Genomic DNA, 26,308 nt, shown 5'->3' with positions numbered 1-26,308 from the left:
GGGTACCCTAGACCGACCTGGGCCTACTACTAGCTGCCCTAACGCTGATTAGTGTCACAATGCAGTGATCAGGAATAATATGAAAACTGCAATTGGTGACACAGTGACAGGGGGGGTAGGGGTTAATGGGGGGGGGGGGGTGAAATGTGTGCCTATGTGTACTGTGGCAGTGTAGTGTTGGTGCAACTCACTTTTAGATGTCCTCTCTCTGGAACCAAAAATAATTCCACAATGGGAAATGACATCACTTCCCCTGCCTGTGTTTACACTTACAGGCAGGGGAAGCATTTCATTGGTCAGAACCGATAAGCAGGTTCAGGCCAGAAATCATTGGCCTGGACCTGAAGACTACAAACTAATCCGATCGCTGCGGTCTCAATCGATGTACGGGTACGTTGTTTTGCACACCTGTGCCATTCTGCCGACGTATATCGGTGTGAGACGGTCGGGAACTGATTAAAGAGGTGGAGATCTACCTGAACAACATGAGAGAAGTCAAAGACTACTGGACACAGTGTCGCTCCTGACACCAGATGTAAATGTATAATTGCTGGTGCAATCATGGGTTTAATTCAGGTGGTGAGGAGGCAACATATCACTTCCTCAACACCTGGCAAACACACTTTGATCGCTTTCCAGAAGAGCAGCAGTGCCTGCTGCACTTGTGAATGAGCCCTTTGTGGTATTTGGCAGCGCATCAGTGTAAAAGCAGCCCTGTACTATTATGCCCAGTGTATTGCTTCACACTGACCTGAAGATCTCTTCTTTCCTGCTGCTGGCACCACTCTGGAGACCACTCGCCGAGTTAAGAGATGTAGTGCAGTTGGTATCACTCCGCATGGCACAGGAGCCAGCACTACAAAGGAGGCATCGGCTTATGTGGCCCTTGATCCCTACTACAGTCCCAACTTTACAAGTAGTCCCTCTGCATTGCACTCTGATGCTTTGGATCAGCAAACCCAGACCGAGATCTACCAGTCACCTGTCCACGATCCACAGGTTGCTGACCCCCGTGCAAGATAATTTCCGGCTGGCCCCTTTGGCAGGTATAGCTAAGTAAAACATTGACAATAAATGTCTATACTGTTTAAAATCTAGCAATACACTCTCTGACCCTGCTCTGCACATTCTCAGTTTCTCTCCATTTTTAGGCATTGGCAGTGTTCTGTCAAAATAGCCAACTACTTCCCTTCTGGTTTCTTTAAACCATCAGTAATTGGAGATTTTAACAAACTGCTGTTTGGACACAACACTGGCAACTGAATACAGTCCGGTGCACGATATTAGGAGCCGAGATTGTTACTATGCTCCAATACTAGCCAACAAAATGGCTGCCTCCGAGGTGATGACAACTTTGTCCTCGTTAGCCGTTGTGCTGTCAAAATAGCTAAATCTTCCTGTACTGAACTGTATTTGGTTGCCGGTGTTGTATCCAAACAGCAATTCGTCAAAATCTCCAATTGCTGATCATTTAAAGAGGAAGAAAACCCTGATGGGTTTACTTCCTCTTTCATTCCATGCAAAGGTAAAGCATAATGGACTACTATGCATCGCATAGTAGTCCATTATGTGTCACTTACCTGACACAGGAGCCAGCGATGTCACCGCTGTCCCCTGTAGTCCGCCACATCCATCTCCTCGGTGGGTCTCGCTGCTCCGCCGCTGTCATTCGGCGAAGCCGCGATGACGTCACTCTCACGCACGGGAGCCGCCACTCGCGACATATCGCCGTTAAACGCTGTCCACGGCGCATGCGCCATAGACAGCGGTGCCTGTCTTTCGCCAAATATCTCCTAAACCGTGTAGGTTTAGGAAATATTTTTTGGACCTACAGGTAAGCCTTAATCTAGGCTTACCTGTAGGTCAAAGTGTGTTGTAAGGGTTTACAACCACTTTAACCACTTGCTTACTGGGCACTTAAACCCCCCTCAGTCCCAGACCAATTTTCAGCTTTCTGCGCTGATGCACTTTGAATGACAATTGCGCGGGCATACAACACTGTACCCAAATGAAATTTCTATCATTTTTTTCCCACAAATAGAGCTTTCTTTTGGTGGTATTTAGTTACAGCTTGGAGTTTTATTTTTTGCTAAACAAACAAAAAAAGATGCAAAAAAAAAAAAAAAAAAATCATGTTTTAATAGTTTGTTATAAAATTTTGCAAACGGGTCATTTTTCTCCTTCATTGAAGTGCGCTGATAAGGCGGCACTGATAGGCTGCATTGGTGGGCACTGATGGGCTGCATTGGTGGGCACTGATAGGCTGCATTGGTGGGCACTGATAGGCTGCACTTGTGGGCACTGATAGGCATAGTTAAGGCGGCACTAATAGGCACAGATAAGGCGGCACCGATGGGCACAGATAAGGCGGCACTGATGGGCAAAGATGGGCACAGATAAGATGGCACGGATGGGTGGCACGGATAAGTGGCACGGATGGGTGGCACGGATGGGCACTGATAGGTACCACAGATAGATGGGACTGATGGGCACTGATAGGTGGCACTGATAGGTGGCTCTGATAGGTGGCACTGCTGGGCGGCACTGCTGGGCACTGATGGGCGGCACTGCTGGGCACTGATGGGCGGCACTGGGGTGCAGCACCTTTGAGGCAGATTGGGTGGCACTGTGGGGTGGCACTGTGGGGTGGCACTGTGGGTGGCACTGTGGGGTGGCACTGTGGGCATTATGGGCACAGACGGGGGGCACTTACTTTTACTTTGTTATATTTCAGGATGGCACTGCGGGAGGCAGGTGGGCACTGGCAGGTGGCATGTGGTGCCTTTCATTGCTGGCTGTGATCGGGACTGATGTCCCGATCACGGCCGCCGGTGATCGGCTTTTTTTTTTTCTCCTCGCGCTGTCAGCGCGAGGAGGAATAATAGCCGATTACCGGCTCCGTTCTATCACATGATCAGCTGTCATTGGCTGACAGCTGATCACGTGATAAGGGGTCGGGATCGACCCCTTACACGGATCGGTGATCAGGCGAGTCTCACGGACTCGCCGATCACAGAGCGTGCCGCGCGCGCCCCTCAGGGGGCGCGCAGGCCGCTCGTAACCAGGACGACGTCAATAGACGTAGTCCTGGAAATCTAGGTCCGCGCTAATGCCGTCATTCGGCAATAGCGCGGTACCCAAGTGGTTAAATAAACTGGAAATAACGAGGTTACGGTTTCTGACGAGTTGGCTAATTTGACAGAACACCAAGTTTCTAGAGGCCAATCTGCTGACAGCCCTAAACTGGAATTAAACCTTCCTATCCTTTACAGCAGGCATGTCCAAAGTCCGGCCCGCGGGCCAATCGCGGCCCGCGGCCCGGTTTTGAACGGCCCGCCTCGTAATCTAAACATATATATCTTTTGTGGCCCCCGGCGATCTCCCAGCGCCGGGGCCACAAAAGATATATAGTCTGGTTGCATTGGAGATAGGAGGCTGTACGAGCGCCGTGCACACAGGTGTATTTCCTGTTTACACGGCAGCCTCTGTAATAGGAAGTCCCATCTCCGCTATTGGACGTCTGTTCTGTCCATCAAAGGAGGCGGGACTTTCTCTTAAAGAAGCCGCTGTGTAAACAGGAGATTCTCCTGTTCTTTGGCGCTCGTTCAGCCCCCTCCATGTCCCCTCCAAGGCTGCACTGATGGCAATGGTAAGTACATTCCTGGCTAATGGTGGCTGCATTCCTGGCTAATAGTGAGTGAAATCTTGGCAATGGTGGCTGCATTCCTGGCAATAGTATGTGAAATCCTGGCTAATGGTGGCTGCATTCCTGGCTAATAGTGAGTGAAATCCTGGCTAATGGTGGCTGCATTCCTGGCTAATGGTGGCTGCATTCCTGGCTAATGGTGGCTGCATTCCTGGCTAATATTGGCTGCATTCCTGGCAATGGTGGGTGCATTCCTGGCAATAGTAAGTGAAATCCTGGCTAATGATGGCTGCATTCCTGGCTAATGGTGGCTGCATTCCTGGCAATAGTATGTGAAATTCTGGCTAATGGTGGCTGCATTCCTGGTTAATGGTGAGTGAAATCCTGGCTAATGGTGGCTGCATTCCTGGCTAATGGTGAGTGAAATCCTGGCAATGGTGGCTGCATTCCTGGCTAATGGTGAGTGAAATCCTGGCTAATGGTGAGTACATTCCTGGCTAATGGTGGCTGCATTCCTGGCTAATGGTGAGTGAAATCCTGGCTAATGGTGGCTGCATTCCTGGCTAATGGTGAGTGAAATCCTGGCTAATGGTGGCTGCATTCCTGGCTAATGGTGGCTGCATTCCTGGCTAATGGTGGCTGCATTCCTGGCTAATGGTGGCTGCATTCCTGGCAATAGTATGTGAAATCCTGGCTAATGGTGGCTGCATTCCTGGCTAATGGTGAGTGAAATCCTGGCAATGGTGGCTGCATTCCTGGCTAATAGTGAGTGAAATCCTGGCAATGGTGGCTGCATTCCTGGCTAATGGTGGCTGCATTCCTGGTAATGGTGGCTGCATTCCTGGTAATGGTGGCTGCATTCCTGGCAATGGTGGGGGCTGCATTCCCAGCAATGGTGGGCGCGCAGATGGGCACTGACCCTTATTTTGCTTTACAGTTTTTTATTTAAAATTTTAAGGTTTTTTCCTGAAACTTCTCTCTTATTCGCCAATAAATACGGTATATCCAAATAACACGCCCGAGCTCATCTCTTTAACACACACAGCCACAAAGGCAAGAGAATTCTTGTTGGGCCGTGTATTAGTGTTCGAACTAACACACTTAGACCGAATTTTAATGGTTCAAAGAATGTCAGAAAAATGGTCGGCCCTCGTGCATGTTCACTTCATCAAATCTGGCCCTCTTTGAAAAAAGTTTGGACACCCCTGCTTTACAGGAAGCTACTTCTGTTTAATTTGCTACTGCCATGATGCTGCACATGTGATCACTTAAAACACCAGCCATTTGATGGTTTGGTTGAGGACACAGGCAAATTTGACAGTTATATATCCCTGCATTATAACTGTTTTTGAAACCGTTAGGCACCTTTCACATATGCGGCCCATATGTCTGTATTTCATCCATCCGTTTGTGGATGAAATATGGACATACATGCATTCCTATGGGATAGCAGGTGTCTGATTCTGCAGACGGAGGAAAATCCTATTTTTCTATCTCTCTGCAGAGCGGATTGGATGAACACGGACAGACGGCCCGTGTTCAGCCGATCCCCCATAGAGATCTGACAGGGCAGTCCCTGCATAAAGAGAGCGATCCCTGCTAGGCAAGCGGATCCTTATGGCTCCATCCCGTGTGCAAGGTGCCTTAAATTGCTAGGTTTAGTTCCGCTTCATGATTTACTGCTTTTTAGGGCCTTTGGGCTTCAGCAAAATGGAAGCATCTGGCAGGAAGAAACAGGAGCAATGTTGGAGGCAGATTACAGCACACAATCATTTTGGCAGTAAAATTATAAATGTGGAATGTATGCCCCTTGCTAAATAACATTATTTTTTATTAAGTTATTAAGTGGGAAAAACAGCTTTAACCTATCAGTAAACAAATGGGAAAATATATTGAATCGGCAATTGCTGTTATAATGGCACATTTACTCTTCAACGATACAATCGATGGAAACTGTGCGTTACATAAGCCAAACACACCTTGGAAAACATAAGTTTACAACGGGCGTTTATCACAGCACCGTTTCATGGCACAGTAACAGTAATATATGGCTGAAAATGAAGTCTAACCATCGCGGAAAGCGGAACACTATAGCCGTTGCGCATAATGTCCACAAATCATTTCCGGTGGGACATGCGGGTTGATGTACTTCCGGTGTAGTCACTGCGCAGGCGTGGCATGCGCATTGTCTTCGTTCGAGTCCCTCGTAGTGGGTGCCGCGATAAGACGTTGTTGATAAGTAAACGTCGACCGTTGTGTCCTGTATCATGGCAGAGATCACCGCGGACTCGGGCGTTATCTCCGACGTTGAAACCAAGAAGTTGAGCGAGTTGCGGGTTATCGACCTGAAGGCCGAGCTGAAGAGGCGGAATTTGGATATCGGCGGGAACAAGAGTGCCCTCATGGAACGGCTGAGAAAGGTGAGGGTGTGGATGGAGGGACGTGCTTGTATTGGTGGCCGCGTGCTGTGCAGGGACCATGAACGCTGCTTGCTCCTCGTTAGGAGACGGAGTTTACCATGCTGCTTATTCAGCCATGTTCTAAAGATGTGCGTCGCTTATGACCTGTTATTAGAGGGGAACTTACCAAGACTGAATCAGCTGTGTGTACCATCCAATTAGATAATAGCTTTCATTTTTCAGAGCAGCATTTCACCCTTTCTGGCCTAGGCAAGAATGTCACACTGGTACTCACCGGATTCCTCACATGTACTGCAGGGATTTGCAACGACTCCACAATATGCGGCACAACCTCACAGGTGTGAGGTCCTGGATCTCAGGCTGTATGCCCATGTGTGGACCATCCCTGCCCCCATTTACCGTTTTTTCTTTTTTTTGTCTGTTATTGAATAAATACAGTAAAACCTTGGATTGTGATAATTCTTTCCGGAAGCATGCTCGTAATCCAAAGCTGTTGTATATCAAAGCGAATTTCCCCATAAGAACTAATGGAAACTCAAGTGATTAGTTCCACAACCATTTATTCATAAGTCCTTCAGTTTATAGTCTATATAAAAAGATTATAGCAATGTGATAGGTTGTGTAACCATAAAATGTCCCTCCACAAATGGAAGCCTCCGTAAGGAGATTACAAGCAAAATCCATCAGGAGCTACAGAGTATAAAAAATAGAGGCGCCTCTAAGTGTAGCAATATGGTTACATTTAAAGGGTGTGTATATATATATATATATATATATATATATAATTTACCTCCAATGTGTAGCTTGTTTTGCACAGTGTGGCCCCCAAACACTCCTCCTGGGGTCCCTTGGCAGCTCCTCTCCCGCATCAGATCTCCCCCTAGGAGAAGTGCTCTCCCAGGGGTTACCTTGCGGGAGCGTACTCCTGAGTCCACCATTTGCGTCCATAGACACAAATGCTAGGGCTTAGCCCCGGCGCTCACGTTATTGGGTTTCATTGACAGCAGCAGGAGCCAATGGCTATGCTGTTATCAATCTATCCAATCAAGAGCCAGGACCCTGTTGAGAGAGTGAGAGTGCATCTCCGCCGACTGAAGAGGCTCGGGTAAGTAAAACGGGGGCTGGACAGCCGATCACTGCCAGATGTTTTCACTTTAAGGCATAGGATGTCTTAAGGTGGAAAAACACGAAGGTTTACAACTCCTTTAAGGTTGATGATTCAGGCTGCATTCACACCTGAGCGTAGCGTTTTCAAGCAGAAAATCGTGTGAATGTACTGGGATTTTGCAGCATTTTTACCGCGATTTTTGTGCAGGGCAAAAGGTCACCAATGTTAAAAGAAGAAAAACGCCCAAATCTACTCAATTCAAGCGACAAAAAAGGGTCCGGAACTTGTCTGAGCTTCAGGCAACATCGAGTGGAGATGTGAACCATCTCCATTGAGATTAATAGATTTTTTCCCCTCTAGCGTTTTGTAGCTTCAGGCTTAAAGGGGAGGGCCACCCTGAAAAACAAAAAAATGTTAAAAAATAAAAAAATGAGAAATTTTTTTTTTTACTTACCAGAAATGCCTGTTGCTAGGCACTTTCTCCTAATCTTCCTCTTCCTCCTCCGCGGAGATCTTCTGTCTTCGTCGCGGCGTCTTCTGGGTAATGAGTCGCGCTGTGTTCTGGGAACTGTGTGTTCCAGAACACAGCGCGTCCCATTCAGAAAGCGCTGCGGGACTCGCGCATGCGCAGTAGGAAACGGGCAGTGAAGCCATAAGGCTCCGCTGCCTGTTTCCCTTACAAGGGATGGCGGCGCCGGGACCCGAGAGCCAAGGGACGGGTCGGCCTCGGGCGGCCGACATCGCGGGCGCCCTGGACAGGTGAGTGTGTTTATTAAGTCAGCAGCTGCAGTGTTTGCAGCTGCTGACTTTTTTTTTTATAACCGGCCCTCCACTTTAAAGCTACAAAACGCTCAGGTGTGAATGGGGTCTAAGAGACACATCTAAGTATGCGGGCATCCAGGTAAAGCGGTCCACAAACCATCCTCCGGCTCTCACCGATGTTGGTCTGCAATCGTGACGGGAAGACTAACTTGCGGTAGAGCTGCACGATTCTTTTGCTTAGAATGAAGATCACGATTCTCTCAAACTGTTTTATTTGAAAAATTTACACTCTCTGAGAACATTAGGTTATCAGAGCTTTGTTATTTTAATGTTAGCAGATATAGTAATGAATTTGCCTCGGTACAGAATAGATCGGCACGTTTTATCCACACTTATTTGTTTGGCAGCACCGTGGCATGGTTACACTGGCTGCTGATTTATGCATGACCAGATGTCAATCTGTTTTTGAAAAACACTTCCACTTTCCTAAATGTGTTTGTTTTTAGTTAATCCGTGTGTGTAAATATTACGGCTGAAACAACTAATCGATAATAAAATTAATCGATTACTATTTTCATAATCAATCGTTCAGTAACATAATGGGGTTAAAAAAACTAAAATGAGCCCTTTATAGTACAAAAAGAGCAAATAATCGCTACTGTAAATATTCACAGTATTTCACAGTTCTACAATAAAAAAATGAACCCCTTACAGTAGTGATTATCATTTTTTTTTTTTTTTTTTTTTTTTACTATAAAGGGCTAATTTTAGTTTTTTTAACCCCATTATGTTACTAAATGTCTTAGACCTGGTTCACATCTATGTGTTTGTTGGTGCTTTTTTCAGAAATACACTACAGTTCATTTACATGGTTTCCTATGGGACATGTTCACAACTGAAAGGGTCAGGAACTTTTAAAGCAAAATGGTGCTTTATTGGTTCAATATACTTCAATGGAGAAGCTGCCCAAACCATGCAATGCGTTTTTGCAGCAATTTGTGTTTTTTAATCTGCCCCAAAAAAAGCAAAAATGCAAATTGCAGTAAAATCACGTGCGCAAAAATCAAAACGTACAGCAAAAAGCACTGCAGAAACAGATCAAAAGCAAACTGCATAGGTGTGTACCAAGCCTTATGCTGGCCACACGCATCAATTTTCAGGTGAGAATATTCAGTCAAAAATCTTTGTACATTTGCTGAATGAAAGAATTTTTGTTTGAAATTTTCACTTGTTTTTTAAACATGAGTTCTTTTTTTATTGAAAAAAGAGTTATGGTACACACAGAAAAAATAAAGGTTGACCGCATCAAAACTTATAGTAATCTCAAGTTCACTCATCATACATAATGTATACATGCCTCGCATAGATATTCAAGTCATTGCATAATTTTAGAATTAATACCGGAGCCATACAATCCCCTCCAGAAATCAGCCCAGCCCGCCCATTCCCGACACTTCTGCATTCTCCCATCAAATAGCACCAAGCAGTGCTCATCTACAGTCAGACTAAGCTATGCATGTTGCAGAGTTTTTAAGCCACCTGTCCCAGATCTTCTCGTATTTGGAGGGGCATCCCCTATGAATGTATATGTTTCTTAAACGGCAAGACACCATTAATTTCCCCAAGCCATTGGGAGATCGTTGGAGGGTCAGGTCTCATCCAGACTCTGGCGATCATTTTCCGTGCAGAAAAGAGGGTTTTCGTGTAGAAATATATTTTAGTGTATTTATTTATTCAAAGCAGGGTCCGGGAATATACCCAGAAGACACAGCTTTGGCTGGAGTGTGACGGGGGAACCCATCGTATCGTGTAGAAACCTCACTACCTGGGACCAGTACGCTTGAATTTTAGGGCATTCCCAGAGAAGATGAAAAAAGGTGCCAGATGCATGCGCACACATGGGGCAAGTACTGGAACAAGTGCGCCTGTACCTGGAGACCATGAGCGGCGTGAGATACGCCCTGTGTGTTATGAAAATTTCAGTCAACCGGTCAGAAAGTTTGGGGCGAAACTAGCTTACAGGTGTCCAATGCATCACTCCATTCGTCATCTGTAATAGGCCCCAACTCCCCCTCCCACCTATTTTTAAGTGTATAGGCAGCCACGGTCATGGAAGGAAGTGATAGCATAACACTGAGATAAATTTTTTTGGGGTCTGGGTTTTTAATTGCTGCCAACAATGGGTTGGGGGGTACAGATAGGTCATCTAGGGGGAATTGGGCACGGCATGCATGACGAAGCTGCAGGTATCTGTAATAAAAGTGATTTGGGAGCCCGTATTCTGCTTGTAGGGCGGTAAAGGATTTCAGTTTGCCACCAGAAAGGATGTGGGATAAATAAAATATACCCTTCCCGCACCATAATCGGCTATCCACAATCCGTCTAAATTCTGGGATATTCCAATTATGCCATATGGGGGTGTATTCATGCAGGGGTGGAAGGCATAGCTTCAAAGAAGCAATATGCCACACCCTCCTATACTGATAGAGAAGAGATGTGTTAGACACCCTCCTTCCTTCCCCCTCCGCCCCCCCAACAATCGCCACCATCGGGTCTAGAGTAGGCCTGGTCCAGGGCGGGCACAAAAAATGTAGGAACCTGTCTTTGTCTGTTTTCTCTATATGGAACATTTGCGACAACTGAGATGCTAAATAATAGACATTAAAGTCCGGCATTGCCAGTCCCGCTAGGTCAGTGGGTTGTTGTAATTTTTGCCATGCAAGTTTGTGCCTGCTAATACCCCACACAAAGGGTTTCAAAAGAGCTTCCATTACCTTAAAGTGTTTGAGAACCAGGTAGACAGGGGAGTGCCAAAGCATGTACAAAATTTCAGGAAGAAGGACCATCTTAATCAGATTTGTACGCCCCATTACCCCCAAGGGGAGGCGTGCCCAAAGCTGCGTCTTCTGTTTAATAGTGTCAATCAGAGGAGTTATGTTAAGTTTTTAATATAATCCGACGGGGATCTGGATGTCCTGATTCCAAGATATTTAATAATGTCCACCCTCTGTAAAGGAAGCAGGGCCCTGTCTCTGGGGGGCGGAAAACTGTCCATGGATAGAATCTGTGACTTGTCCCAATACATTTTCAGGCCAGAGAACTTGCCAAATTCTTCTATCAGTGCCAAAGCAAGGGGGAGTGATTGATCCGAATCATTTAGGTACAGTAGAGTATCATCGGCATAGGTTCTAATCTTCTCCATTATCCCACCCTTACACAAACCCACTATGCCCACGTGCTCACGTATTGCCATAGCCAATGGTTCCGCCGCCAGAGCATACAGCAGAGGCGACAAGGGGCACCCCTGCCTAGTTCCTCTAGATAGGGGGAACTGCTCCGAGGACCAGCCATTCGCCAAGACCTTAGCCATCGGATTCTGATAGAGCAATTGGATCCACCTAATAAATTTAGGCCCTATACCAAACTGAGCCAGGCAGGTCCATAGTTATCTCCACTCAACGGAATCAAATGCTTTGGCGGTGTCCAAGGCAACTATTATCCTAGAGCTGGGGTCGTCATGGAAAGTCTGGAGGTTAATAAATAGCCTCCGGAGGTTAAACGATGTATTTCTGCCGGGCATAAATCCCGCTTGATTCGCATGGATCAACGAGAGGATTACTTTAAGTCGGATGGCAAGAATCTTGGCAAGTATCTTGACATCTACCTGTAGCAAAGAGATTGGGTGATAAGATTCCGGGAGGTGTGGGTCCTTCCCAGGTTTAGGGATTAACACTATAGTGGCCTCCATCATAGTCACTGGGAGTTCGGCGTGCTCGAATATAGAGTTATAGATTGCAAGTAGCGTAGGGGCCAGTAGTTCTATGTAGGTAGAGTAGAATTCTATCGGTAAGCCATCTGAACCCGGGGCCTTGGATGATGGGAACGAAGCAATAGCTGAAGCTATTTCGTCCCGAGTCAGAGGTGCCTCCAGTCCTGAGATCTGTTCCTCAGTCAATTGGGGGAACTGCAATCTGCTCAAGAAAGATTCCATCAGGGAGTGGTCGGTCGAGGTGTAGAGAGGTAAAGAAGTCACGAAACATCTGCGTGACCCGTACAGGATCTGTCTCAAGTACACCCTGTGACGAGCGGAGGGAGATCACCACAGGGGGTCTCTCCTCACCATGAACTAAATAAGCCAATAGTTTCCCCGCTCGCTCACCATGCTCAGACGACCTCTGCCTGAGAAAGAACAGTTTCTGTTTGGATTTTTCATTAAGCAGTTGGTCCAGTGTTCTGGAGCAGAGTCTAAGGCTATCTGCCTTTTCTACCGAGGGGTCACGCATAAAATCCTGTTCCATTGTCTGGAGAATACGTGTTGCCTCAGCTATATTTGCAGCAGAGGACCGCTTTACCTGATTTGAGTCTGTAAGGTCATTCTTTCATGTAGTTTAAAAGCCTCCCAGACTACGTGTGGTCGGGCTGATCCCTCATTGGTCTCAAAAAAAGCCTGCCAGCCCGATTCAAGGTCACTGTCTTCGGGGAGAAGAGTTAACCAAAAGGGGTTAAGGCGCCAAGTCGTCAAAGGGTGAGTATGTCGTAAGGAGAGCGTCGCCCAGTAGGGACAGTGGTCAGAGAGTGATCTGGGAAATAGGCCCACATCTGTGAGTCTAGGTAGGAGGGATGCGGAGAAGAGTATAAGGTCTATGCGGGACATAGTGGTGAGTAGCAGAGAAACATGTGAATACGCGCTGAGTTGGGTGCCTAGTTCTCCACGAGTCCACCAGGTGGAAATCGTGGAGAAGTCTGGCAAACCTAGTCAGGGGGGGGGCTCGGGGTGCCCCGAGAGGGGTTCGCCATCCTATCTAGGGATCTATCTAGCACATTATTAAAGTCCCCCATCCACACCACCGAAGCAGCGGGGTGAAGAGCCATATAATTAAAACCCTCTGATAGCATACTGAATTGGAACGGTGGGGGCACATATAAAAAGCCATTATAAGAAACTTGTAGTCAGTCTTCATACGGAAATACGACGACCCTAACTACCAAAGCCTGAGGTGTGCCTTGGCCTGGCTGGACAGTATGCCTAAAAGAGGGCATACCCTGAATGAATGTATGAAATGTAAATGAAATGATGAAAGCAATGGGGGAACGGGTGGGTGGGAACCCAGAAATGAGCCGACGAAGGCTCTGATGGAGGAGGAGGGATTTAAAGCCCTCAGACTCCTCCTACAAATTCAGGCTAGCCTGCGGCCAGCCTTCCAACTTGTAGTCAGAGTCTTCATACGGAAATACGACGACCCTAACTACCAAAGCCTGAGGTGTGCCTTGGCCTGGCTGGACAGTATGCCTAAAAGAGGGCAAAAAGATACAAAGTAGGTGTGATGTGAAAGCTACAAAGAAGGCCCGTAACAATCGTTTAGTCCGGAAAATGCAAATGCCCAGCTGACTACAGAAAAGGGGGGTCACGTATGTAGCTGCTGACATGGAGGATCTCCAGCACCCCATGAACCTGATGTAAAGAAAGGACCCCCTGCGAGACCTACAAAAATTGCCCAGGAACCAGATGAATAACAGAAGAGGGATTAGGATTCCAGCCTGGTTTGGCAAGTAACCTGGACATGAGAACAACTGTTAGTAGTGAGAGGATGGAGAAAGCGCAGATCCACGGAATGATGCAGAGAAGGCCAACTTACTTACCCGACACTCAGGCTAAGGTACAGAAATATGACCACAAACCCCTAAGCTTGCCCATCTATACCAATGATGGGGAAGCTGTAAGTAGTAAGAGAGAAACTGCCTAGAGCACTAACTGGGAACTGCCAAGGGAAGGAGACAGGAAGTCTGAGACACCACGAGAACCTGGCCGGTAACTGGTAGGCGTGCCAAAGAGAAACATCCCCGATTCCCCTCCCTTGACGGTTAGAGAGGGTGAGCCGCAAAAATGAACAGCTTGACAGGAGTTTGTAGGTCCTGAAAACTGGTCCCCTGATGAAAACTACATGGATTTGGCAGATGAGGCCAAATTGCCGATGCAATACCCAGTGAAAGCCATAAAAATGAACCTATGAGACCAACCCGCCTTGTGAGAAGCCCACTGCAAAAGCTGGATAAGAACCATGGCCAGATTGATTACCTGAGATGACACTACCAGACACTGAAAGAAATTCCAACGTCACCTGAAGGTGCACTGAGAAGAACAGGAGCCGCAGCTGAAACCTCAGTGCAAGCCTATTGGGCTATGAACCCCACCATCCAGACTAACAAATAAGAGAGCATACAGAAACTGCATGAACTGGGTTGAAGAATCCTGCACGAAACATGCGCTGCACTGGTGGATGGAAGAGGTTGAACAGAGTTGGGAATAACCCCCTGAATACTGCCCCCCCCCCCAGCTGAGGCTGGGAAAGGGGTACCCTGGCGATAACTGAGCTAAGAGTTTGGTCCCACCCCTAAAAATGGGGTGCTACCAAGCACTGAACCCCCATATGACGGAGAAGGGATGAATGCACCGGCCTCCTCTGCAACCCAAACCCTGAACCAAGAAAACACAACAAGCGAAAAGAGAACAGACAACCAACACACAAAACAATACCCCTACGTACCTGACAAGTATGAGGATGTAAGTGCAGAAATGACAAGACCAACAGCGCGTGAATGTGAACCTAATGCTGACACAACCCTAGTGTATGTAGCGAGTGAGCCCGAGCAACCTGCAGCACCAAAACAGGTAATTAAAAACGAACACTCAGGGCTGAGGTACCCACAGACCGTGGTGGGTAGTAGTAAAGGTATGGTGAACGTGCACGTATGACGTATGGTATACGGGCGAGAAGATTGTGGGACGACAATCAATTAATAACGAAACCTCAGCCCGTATGGGTCCGTAGACGTGAAAGACCCTGGATGAGAGCCCCAGCTAACCTACACTACGAATGACAATAATGCTACGAATGGAAAAGCTATGACAGAACAACAGAGACAGATAGCAAACAACCTTCAGGGCTAGTGTACCCACAGACCGTGGTGGGTAGATGTACAAGTGAAATGAAAAAGCATGCAACGTATAACGTATGGTATGCGGGCGAGAAGATTGCGGAACGGCAAACAATTGAAACCTCAGCGTAGACGTGACAGACCAGGAAATGTGCCCTGGCTAACAGAAAAGCTACGTACAAAACGCCATGACAGAAAGCAGACAGGTAGCCACAACCCTCTGGCCTAGTATACCCACAAACCGTGGTGGGTAGACGTGCAAAGAAATGAGTGTGCACCGTATGATGTGTGTTATATGGGGGAGAAAATAAAGGGACGACAAACAAAATGAAACAAACCTCAGCCCGTACGGATCTGACAAACGCTGGACAGAAGCGCTACGACGGAAATAAACGCTATGACGGAAATGCAGGATGGACATGCAGGACGGAAAACGCTATGATGGAAATGCAGGAAGGAAAACGCTATGACGGAACTGCAGGACGGAAAAACGCTATGACGGAACTGCAGGACGGAAAAACGCTATGACGGAACTGCAGGACGGAAAAACGCTATGACGGAACTGCAGGACGGAAAAACGCTATGACGGAAATGCAGGACGGAAAAACGCTATGACGGAACTGCAGGACGGAAAAACGCTATGACGGAAATGCAGGACGGAAAAACGCTATGACGGAAAAACGCTATGACGGAAAAACGCTATGACGGAAACGCTATGACGGAAACGCTATGACGGAAATACAGGAGACAGAAAAGCTGGACCGAACGATGTGACGAAAACCCCTGGACAGAACGTGATGACAGAAGAACGCAAAGACAGAAACCTGGGGCTGAGAGCCGTGATAACCCTCGTGACTGAAATGGGTGCCTGGACGTGCAGGGGGGGGGGTGCTAGAGTGCTGGGAGGTGAACAGGTGGGTGAGTGCCCCCCCCCCCATGAAAACCAGAAAGCGTGTGGGCATCCCTTCCATAGCGCATGGCGAGAGATCCCGGGAGGTGAACTGGCTGGCAAGCGACAAGTGGACAGAAAACGCTGAGACAGAAGACCAGAAGAGAAGTCACAGAAATGCTGGACTGAACGCTATGAAAAACATGCTGGGCAGAACGCTGAGACAGGAATGCTGGACCGAACGCCGAACGCTGAGATAGAAACAGAAAAAGCTAATGAGAGAAAAATGCTTAAGACAGAAAACGCTGGCTGTGATCAAATACCGCACTGACCGAAGTGTTTTATATATTACCTTCCCCCACCAGGTGTGCGGCACGGATGTGGGGACAGACGCCGATCCCCCCCCCTCCTCCCCAGAAACGGCCGGAGGCCCCCAGAGGCAGGCAAAGTGCATGGGGAGAGAGGAGCTGTCCCCTCCCCCCCCCCCCCCCCATACTGGGAGAAACGGCGGCAGCACAGTACATGCAAGGGGAGAGGGGGAGCCGGCGGCGGCCGAACACCTCCCCCTCCCCAAGGAAAATCGCAGATTTCAAATATATGTAAACATATACACGAAACCTGTGGAGAAAGACGCCCCCCCCCCCCATGAGCTCCGGGAGAGAGGGGTGGCGGCACGCTGGCCAGGAATGGCTAAGCAGAGTCCCCCCAGCCCCTAAAATAATCAGCTGTTGGCATAAGCCCATGTTATACAACCGAACAGGTGAGAAATATTACAATCGGATTATTCTATCCCTAGAAGAGATGAGTTTTAGTAAGCAGTACTGAACTCAGACCAGTCAGAATCAGTAACCTGCACGAGGATTTTAATCACATATCAGAACAAAGATTGCTAGCACACGCGTTAGAAGCCAACCTCCAGGCACACAGCTACATACACTGCTTTACCTGCCAAAGAGATACGTAAATGTATCAACCAGACAATATATCCAGGTCAATGAACTCACTGTCCTGCATCATAATTAAATTATACTTGTCATTTGCCCAGCCCCTAATGGAGGAAGGAGTGATGGACGCCCTCCCCCCCCGCGAGCCGGGAGAAGCATAAGGAGGTGGAGGGAGGAATGAAAGACGGCTCCCCCCAGCACGAGCGCCGGGAGAAGCGGGCGGGCGGCACAGAGGAGCATGAGGAGGTGGAGGGAGAAATGAAAGACGCCCCCCGCTCCCCCCCAGCACGAGCGCCAGGAGAAGCGCCGGGAGAAGCGGGCGGGCGGCACAGAGGAGCATAAGGAGGTGGACGGAGGAAATGAAAGACGGCTCCCCCCGGCACGAGCGCCGGGAGAAGCGGGCGGGCCGCACTGAAGTCCATGAGGAGGTGGCAAGATGGACAGCCCCCCACATGGATGCCGGGAGATGCGGCTGACTGCCCCCCTCCCCGGAAGAACCCCGGGGCTGACGGGGGACGAGCGAGTGATCCCTCAATGGTGCCCAGGAGAGGAATGGACATCACGCTGCGGCCGGAAGTGACGTGCATCACCCAGAAATGAGCCGACGAAGGCTCTGATGGAGGAGGAGGGATTTAAAGCCCTCAGACTCCTCCTACAAATTCAGGCTAGCCTGCGGCCAGCCTTCCAACATATCCCCATGTAGCTTTGCCTTTATAAATACAAATCTACCCAGTGGGTCGATGACCGAATCCTGGAGTTCAAAGTGTGTGTGTGTGTGTTTGGAAATCAAGAGGGATACTCCCCTGGAATGGGTAGTATGCACGGAGTGGTACCCCCAGCCTATCCAAGGACGTCGGAGCGCTCTGAGCATGGGGCCCTCGGCATGTGTTTCCACTAAAGCCACTACATCTGCCTTCATTTTTTTTAAGCTGCCCAAAAACGGCTGACCGCTTAATAGGGTCCCCCAGTCCCCTCACGTTCCATGTAAGAAATTTCAGTGCGGACATGGGTGCATAATAGTCAGTGGTGAGACTCCAGGAGACAGAGCAGCCAAAACCCGCCCCTCCCAAATGGAAGAGGGCCCCACCCTCCTTGCCAGACATACATTGTACCATAAACAGCAATCATAGAAAAACTCAGAAAAAACGTGTTTACCCCATGAAAACCGTACATCCCCCTCCCCGCCCTGACCCCAATTAGTGCGGGCATCAACCCCTAACTGTCAACAGGGCATAAACATTTTCCAACTCAGGAAGGTACAACACTGCAATAGGGAAACGCCCATAGAGGCGGCAGGAGAAAAAAGCAAAGTGTTATGCCAGTTGTTCCAGCCCGAGAGGTGCATATTAAAACGTTGGGCGAAACTTCGCTGTATTATGTGACACTATAGGACTGTGCTCACAAAACAACGTGAGCTTGCTGATTGGTTGTTCCCCTCCGCCGGCCAGGAGGGCACAGTAAAATACATTCCTATAATAAGTAGGAAAAACAAAGTTAGTTTCAACAGACATTGGTAAGTTCAGCTGCAATACGCAGTTAGATGACACCGGGCCCCGGATAAAGCAAGGCACTCTGTCGATCCAAAATGACAGTCAGGGTAGCCAGAACAGCCCCATCTCCATCCTGCATGGGAGGCCGGACCAGAGTCAGGAGTGCCAGCACACTTGGGGTGGGGGATTCAGCCACCATTCTCTTAGGCATCAGTAGTATCCAATAAGCGATGTGTGCAGGCAGCCAGGTGTCCCATCAGAGTACGGTTGGCCCAGCTATACGTGCATGCCTAGGAGGTTGTTAAATCGCATAAAACAGAATGGGGACAGTCAGTACCTCAGCATTTTGGGCCTGAAAGTGATGTGCCTAGTAAGGAGAACTGGGAGGTAGTTGCGCACTCATTAAGGAGATGCAGGGAGACGGGGGTCCCAGTCCAGGGAAACAAACAGTCAAAAGTGAGGAGGTGGAAAAAGAAGAGGCATTTCCAGAAAGCATTCGTGCACATATACTCATCTGCCTGCATCACGGCGCTTCAGCCATGACAGCGCTGTCTCAGGATCCTCAAAAAAGTAGGCCCGGTCCGTTCCTTCCACACGTAGGCGAGCAGGAAATGGCATGGCATACTTTGTTTTTGATGCGCAGGCGTCTTTTTCACTTCCATAAAACTTTTGCGTTTTTTTTCTGAACTTCAGAGGAAAAATCAGGGAAGACTGCTACGGTTTTGTTTTCAAAAGGAATATTCCCCTTTTCCCTGCTGAGACGAAGAATAGTGTCTCTATCCCTGAAATTTAGGAACTTGGCAATAAAAGCGCGGGGAGGCGCCCCCGGTGGGGGAGGCTTACCCGACAGCCTATGTGCGCGTTCCACCGCAAACATGGGGGAGAATGAGTCCCTTCCATATGTGTCCACAAGTAACTTTTCCAAATAAGTCTGGGGGTCTCTGCCCTCCACCCCTTCAGGCAGGCCTATAAAGCGCAGGTTACATCTGCGAATCCTGTTCTCAATATCATCCTGCTTCTGAAGGATTTGATTCACTTGGTGCTGCATGGCCTCCGAGGAGATCTGCAGGGGGGGGGGGGGGAGTCCTCTACATTACTCAGGCGGGTTTCAACTTCAGTAACCCCCTCTTAGTTTCTGAAAGTCTTGCCTAACCAGCAATATATCTACCTTTACCTCTTCAATCCTGGCTGTGAGGTTGGTCTGGCAGTTTGTAACCGCTTCCTGGCAAGCTGTAATAGCATCGAGGAGCCTAGTTGTGTCTGCGCTCCGCGCGTCCTCCTCCACCTGCATGGCGGCGCCATCTTGGTCTGCGGGGCCTGCTTCATCATGTCGGAATTGTGACAGTCTGGCGGCTGCTGCGCTGTTCCGTTTAGTCTGCGACATATGCTCTGTGTTTGCCCGGTGAGCGGTCGGAACGGAGAAAAAAAAGGCAGTCTGCGTCTCAGGGTTAGTGATCAGGATATGCGGCCGGCGGAGCTCGGCTCACATGCGTCCTATCTCATGCCGCTCCAGGCCACGCCCCCATCACTTGTTTTTAACATCCTGTTTTTAAAATGAATGTCATTTCTGAACAAAAACCACATACATTGTCTGAAAATTCCTTTGACTAAGAAGTTTTCTATTTTAAAATTTTCCCGTCACTGTGGTTGAAAATGAACTTCAATTTGACCCACTTAAAAAAAAAAAAAGAGTATTAACCGATTAATGGAAACAATCGGAAAACTAATCGATTATGAAAATAATCGTTAGTTGCAGCCCTAGTAAATATGTCCTGTTGACTCAATGGTGTTGCAAACCCTCTGGCGCCTTGTCCTATCTAGGCTACCTTCACGGGAATACTTAATCTGTGATCTTGCCTGTCTTTTATTACGGGAGTCTATACCTCTTCCTGTCCCTGCGCGCTGTCTGCTGGGGCACCCACGGGTCCCAGAGACAGCGCGGACCATTGCTATTGTGCTGCGCGACTCACGCATGCGCAGTAAGGAACCGGGAAGTGAAGCCGCAACACTTCCCTTCCTGATTCCCTCACCTAGAATGGTGGCAGCAGCCGAGCGATCGGCCAGCCTCGGCTGCCGACATTGCTGGACCCTAGGACAGGCGTGTGTCCATTTATTAAGTCAGCAGCTGCAGAATTTTGTAGCTGCTGGCCTTTAATAATTGTTTTCACAGTGAAATCCCTCTCTAACGTAACCGTATTGCTACACTTAGAGGCACCTCTCTGCTTTTATACTCGTGACGTGACTTGTATAAGTAACATTTTTATTAAATGTTGCTTGTCTTGCAAAACGCTCTCAAACCAAGTTTTCACTGTGTATAGGTTACATTACAAAAGTACAAAGAAAAAATCTCAAATGTACATTTTTGCCATGCCACAGCATTGGATCTGTGCATTCAATTTAAAGCGGAACTGACGTTCTGCTGTTAATTGCAAGCGGGCAGTTTTTGTGATGTCGTCATGCAGCGACCAATGAAGATGGCACACAAGATGTTGGCGAGTGTCTGGGACTGTTGCAGTAAAGGGGAGTATTACTCACTTTAGTTCTACTTTGAGGGCTGGTTCACACCATGTCCACACATGAATTGCATAGAAACGCACTGCATTTCAGACCCCATGCAATATTCACTCCGTTTTGCTTTCTGCAACAGATCTTAATAGAAAACGAACAACATCCCAAATGCAGGTCCCAAACACTGTGCACCAGATCACACTGTACTTTTGTACCGTGTGATCTGGTAACCGTGAGTTATAGAAAGTAGTGAATGCACCACTTTTGCAGCGATCTTATCCCTTTCAGAACTAATGGGCTAAAATTGCAATGCACAGAACCACGTGGTACACACAGTGCATTCCTTTGTGGGTATGGTGTGGGCTGGCTCTTAGAGTACACAAACAACGGAGAAAAGCGCGTGTGTGTGTGGAGCAAAATTACAGGGGAAGAAACGTGACTAAAATAGCAGTAAAGAACTTTGTGTAGGAGTCAGAATAGCTAACAAGCCACTAAATGCATAACTGCGCCTGAGTATCTCTGTAGTATTTCAAAGATTAGATCCTGTCTGATAGTACATGGAGGCGCAATAGGCACTGACAAAGTATATAGTATAAAAAAAGTGGCATACAGCAACAAACAAGTGTAAGAAGAGGGGTAGATGAGAAAAGACAAAAGAAGGTACCCATCGCCGTCGTCGTGAATACCAGCCTAAGACCCCTTTCGTACCCAGGGCATTTTGCAGGCGCTAAGATTTGAGTGACATTTTCAGTCTATTGCTTCAGTGTTTTTAGATCTGTTTGCCTGATGTTGCTATGGTATACTGAAGTATTATAAGCATTTCGTAAGTGTCAAATGCTTTTATTGACCAAAGTGTTGCGCCTTATTTTTTCAAGACCTCTTAAATTCACTCTAGTATGCTGTCAATCAACTTCTGGGCCACATCCTGATAGCAGGCCATTTTTTTTTTTAAACTTTTTATTGAAAGCGACAGTTATCAAATGCGCTCAACATGAGCGAGCAAAACATTGCGGTAAATCTTACGGTGCAAAAATTTCAATGTCTCTACTCTCTACAAGTACACGAAGTACTTGAAATGCATTTCTCAGCATATTGATCTCGATGCACATGTTGTAGAAAACACCATAGAAACACTAAAGTACAATAGCCATTTCTCAAATCTTTTAGTGATATAGTTATGTGTTTGGTTATAGTAAGGGCAGAACGCCAAGCATCCCGCACTTTATTATACTTAGTTTTTGTGTTCAAATATGAGTTTTTCATAGGGTAATACTCCTGCCGATATACGTCAGCAGAAGGGCACGTACAGACAAAATCGCGTATCTGTACATTGCCCTTTAAGAGGCGGCGGGGGCACGTGCAGGAAGCTCCGTGAGTCTGGTCGTGGGTCCCGTGGACTCAATTGCAGCAGGGATACCCGTGATCCCCCTCAGAGGAAGAATGGGGAGATTCCGATGTAAACAGCATCTCTCTGTTCTGCCTAGCAACAAGTGACGCTGATCTTTGCTCCCTTTGATTGGAGCAGTGATCTGTAAAACACAGCCACGCCCCCACAGTTAGCAGCTTACACTGCGACCTAGTGGTGATTCCATGCAAAGGAAAAGCATAATGGACTACTATGCATCGCATAGTAGTCCATTATGTGTCACTTACCTGACACAGGAGCCAGCGAAGTCACCGCTGTCCCCTTGTGTACGGAGCCTCCATCTTCTTGGTGGGTCTCGCTGCTCCGGCACTGTCATTTGTCGGAGCCGTGATGATGTCACTCTCGCGCATGAGAGCAGCCACTCGCGAAATATCGCCGTTGACTTTCTAGCAAAAAAATTATGAATTTTACATGTAGGAGAGAAATGTCAGAATTGGCCTGGATGCGAAGTGGTTAAGAGGGCCCTGCTCAAAAGACCTTGCGATCTAATAGGGTGGGGCAAGTGGTATAAAAGGTTGTAACTGCTGAGCTGATGGAAGTGGTAAAAACCATTAGTTGGAGACGCGATAGGCTTTCTTGAAGAGATGAGTTTTCAGAGATCGCCTGAAGGTAGCAAGAGTAGGGCATAGCCAGAAAGGTTGAGGTAGCGAGTTTCGAGGATGGGAGAGGCTCTGGAGAAATCCTGGAGGCGAGCATGAGAGGCGGAGACGAAAGCTTGAGAGTAGGAGGTCTTGATAAGAGCGGAGAGGTCGATTCGGGTGATATTTGGAGACAGGATTAGTGATGTAGCTCGGGGCAGAGTTGTGAATGGCTTTGTATGTTGTGGTTAGTATTTTGAATTTCATTCGCTTGGTGATTGGGGAGCCAGTGGATTGGAGTAGAAGGTTGGAAGACACTGAGCGATTGGCAAGGTGTACAAGTCTGGTAGCAGCATTCATGATAGTCTGAAGAGGGGATAGCCTATGGAGCGGCAGCGCTCAAGACTTGTGATGTACTTCAAAGAAAAGGATTTTACAGGTAAGCTGTTATAAAAATCCTTTTTTTTTAAGGACATTAGGCAGACCCAACTGCTAACAATCAATCTTTCTGACAGTGGCATTCCTAGTTGCCATTGCTCTTCGGACACCTGCTGCAAAAATGCATCAACATTGTGTGTTATGGAGAAGTGCAATGTGTGTTTGCAGCGCATTTCCTAAACGTATGACAAAGTGCACCTTTTCTGTACAGTTGCTGCATGTTTGGGCAGATAACCTGCAACCTAAATTGCAGCACAAGCTCGCTGTGCGTTTGCCATGGGTTATAGGAACACACAGCATAACGCACATTTTCTGTGTGGGTTCCTGTGCATTCAGAAATGAACAGATACAAACACAGCATGCTTAGTAATGCAAGCGTGGTGTGCATTTACCACACGTGGGCGGCACAGTGGTGTAGTGGTTAGCACTCTCACTAGCAGTAAAAAGGGTCACTGGTTCAAATCCCAACCATGACACTACCTGACTGGAGTTTGCATGTTCTCCCTGTGCCTGCGTGGGTTTCCTCTAGGTACTCTGGTTTCCTCCCACACTCCAAAGACATTCTGGTAGGTTAATTGGCTTCTGTCCAAAATTGTCCTTTGTATATGAATGGGGACCTTGGATTGTGGGCTCATTGAGGGTAGGAACCAATGTGAGTGTGCAGTGTACAGGGATAGGGAAAATTGTAGACACTCAGGTTGAACTGGATGGACTGGTGTCTTTATTCAACCTTACTGTGTAATCGAAATGCACACCAAAACGCATGTTTTTTTTTTTTGGGGTGTTTTTCCATGCATTCAGAAATGTCTAGATGTGAAAGCAGCCCAGGGATGCACAATTTGTATCGCTTGACACTTGGGACATGCAGTTCTGGGCGCTGGGCAGGTAGATTCCACCCCCCCCCCCCCCCTTCACGCCTGCTCTCCTCCCCTTGTTCCTGACCCAGAAGAGGCATGTATGATGTCCCTTCCGGGTTGCCGCTGTCAGTGTCCCCTGTCGATCGAGGCCGGGAATGAATGTAATGCCATCTGCATCGCATTACAGTAGATCATTGAAGACATGCAGGGTCTCTTAGACTCTGGGTGTCTCATTAAAGAGAACCTGCCACCAAAATATCCCCTGTGTAATTGAAGGGGAAAAAAAGGTACATCAAGGCACATAAAATTCTCCCCCCCCCCCCAAAAAAAAAATGGAGGCCCCCCCACATACACACGTACAAATGTAAACTGCGCCAAAGCATGAGAACGTTGCTTGCGATCCACTTGTTGCACATCACTGCACACGCTAGAGTGAGAAATAATTCTAACACCAGACCACTTCCTAATCTGACCCATAGAGCGCCTTTAAAGTGTCTCCTATAGAAAATATGGGGTACTGAAGTTTGACGCCGATTCACAGGTGCATGCAAATTTAATGTTTGGCATCTATTTATTCCACCTCATCTTTTATATTTTACCAAACAGTTGGTTTACTTTATTGCATTTTGTGCCCTCAATTTAACTTTAGTGTGGCTTTTATTCTTATTTTATTCCCAAAATTGTGAGTTTCCTAGACCTTTGCAATTTATATTGTGTAACATAACATTTAAACTACCACCATTTTATTCTCTAGGGTATCTGCTTTCACAAAATATATAACATGTTATGTTTTTGGGAATTATGTAATCTTCAGGCCTAAAATTCTTTTTTTAAACACTTCCCATCTGGGCCAATTCTGGCACTTTGCTTCTACTTGTAAAAATCATCTCTTTTTTTTATTTTTTATTTTTTGTAGAAAATTACTCAGAACCCCCAAACCTATATATGTTCTTTTAGCAGAGATGCTGGGGAATAAAATGGTATCTGTTTCAACTTTTTATGTCACACGGTATTTGTGCAGTGATTTTTCAAACGCCTTTTCTAAATAAAAAAAAATAAAATAAAAATTCATGATTTAAAAACAGTAAATCAATAGCTAACGTGTCATGTTTTAAAATTGTGCACTCTCGTGAATGGCGCCAAACTTTGCTACTTAAAAATCTCCATAGGTGATGCTTTAAACATTTTTACAGGGTACCGGTTTAGTGTTAGAGGAGGTCTTGGGCTAGAATTCGCTCTAACGTTCGCGGCGATACCTCACGTGTGGTTTGATTGCCGTTTACATATGTGGGCGCGACGTATGTATTTACACTTTCCCTTTTAAAAAATGTTGGTTTTGATCCCTTTTTATTCCTATTACAAGAAATGTAAACCTCTTGTGTAATAAGAATAGTGCGTGACAGGCCCTCTTTTATGGAGAGGTACCGTCCCGCCCGGGCCTCGGAAGGTCGTAGAGATTGCTGGGGACCTCATGTCCCTTGAAATTCTCTGCCTCTTGCACTGGTGGATTCGTTCTCCAGCTCGCCGGTCACACGGCCAAGCAGGTAGAAGCAAGAACGATTAAGTGACTGAACTGCCGATATGATTGTTACCGTGCAGGGAATGACCAGCTGAAAAAGATATTTGGATGAAGCCTGTAGCTGCAGGCATTATTCAGCTATCCCCACTCAAAATCTAGTATGTCATTGGGTGGGAAGTGGTTAAACATGTGCAAAATGCAAAAACGGCTCTGGCAGCAAAAGGTTAAAGGATAAGTTCACCTTCAGGAACAGGTTACGTGTTCTATCCATTTTTAGGGTGGAACATGTGACATGCTCCTGCAGCCCTCTGACAGCAGTACGGGGGAGAAGTTCCCGGTACCAGCTGGTACTTTTTGAAAAGAATGCAGCCATGCGGGGCTCCACTTAGCCAGCCACGTCATTCAGAGTCCTGTGAACGAATCCACTGCTGATATCCTTTGCGGCTGTCTGATTCATTCACAGGACTTAGTTCATTGAGAAATACAAGCAACTACCAACATCCTTTGTTGCTGTCTGTAGTTCCCAATGAACTACCATGGCACTGTTGAACACTGGTAGTTTATTCTTCCCATCGCTGTGAAATTGCTGACACTGGCAGTCTGCAGGAGTCCTGCATTGCTCCTAAGATCTGCTGATCGCTGGTGCAATGCTTTCCAGGCTCCTAATTTATAAAAAATGTATTGTGTGTTTTTATTTTTTATTTTTTTTTTAAAGGTGAACTTATCCTTTACCGGAATAGACACCGGAGCTTGCTGTGACTGGCACTTGTACTGGGCACTAGGATTG

General features: G+C 47.3%; 1 protein-coding gene across 1 annotated transcript in view; it reads left to right on the top strand.

The window, feature by feature from the left end:
* Window positions 1-5,812: 5,812 nt before the first annotated feature.
* LOC143974427 (scaffold attachment factor B2-like) overlaps window positions 5,813-26,308 on the top strand; it is a 117,949-nt gene continuing 97,453 nt past the window's right edge. The window contains exon 1 of the mRNA XM_077475804.1: window positions 5,813-6,066. Coding sequence (XP_077331930.1) covers window positions 5,914-6,066 — 153 coding nt within the window. The 5' untranslated portion in view covers window positions 5,813-5,913. The remainder of the gene's footprint in view (window positions 6,067-26,308) is intronic.

The sequence above is a fragment of the Lithobates pipiens genome, unplaced genomic scaffold, assembly GCF_037356315.1.
Source record: "Lithobates pipiens isolate NorthernLeopardFrog02 unplaced genomic scaffold, aLitPip1_a1.2 Scaffold_13, whole genome shotgun sequence".
Taxonomy (NCBI): Eukaryota; Metazoa; Chordata; class Amphibia; order Anura; family Ranidae; genus Lithobates; species Lithobates pipiens.
This window is presented reverse-complemented; position numbering and strand designations above follow the sequence as displayed.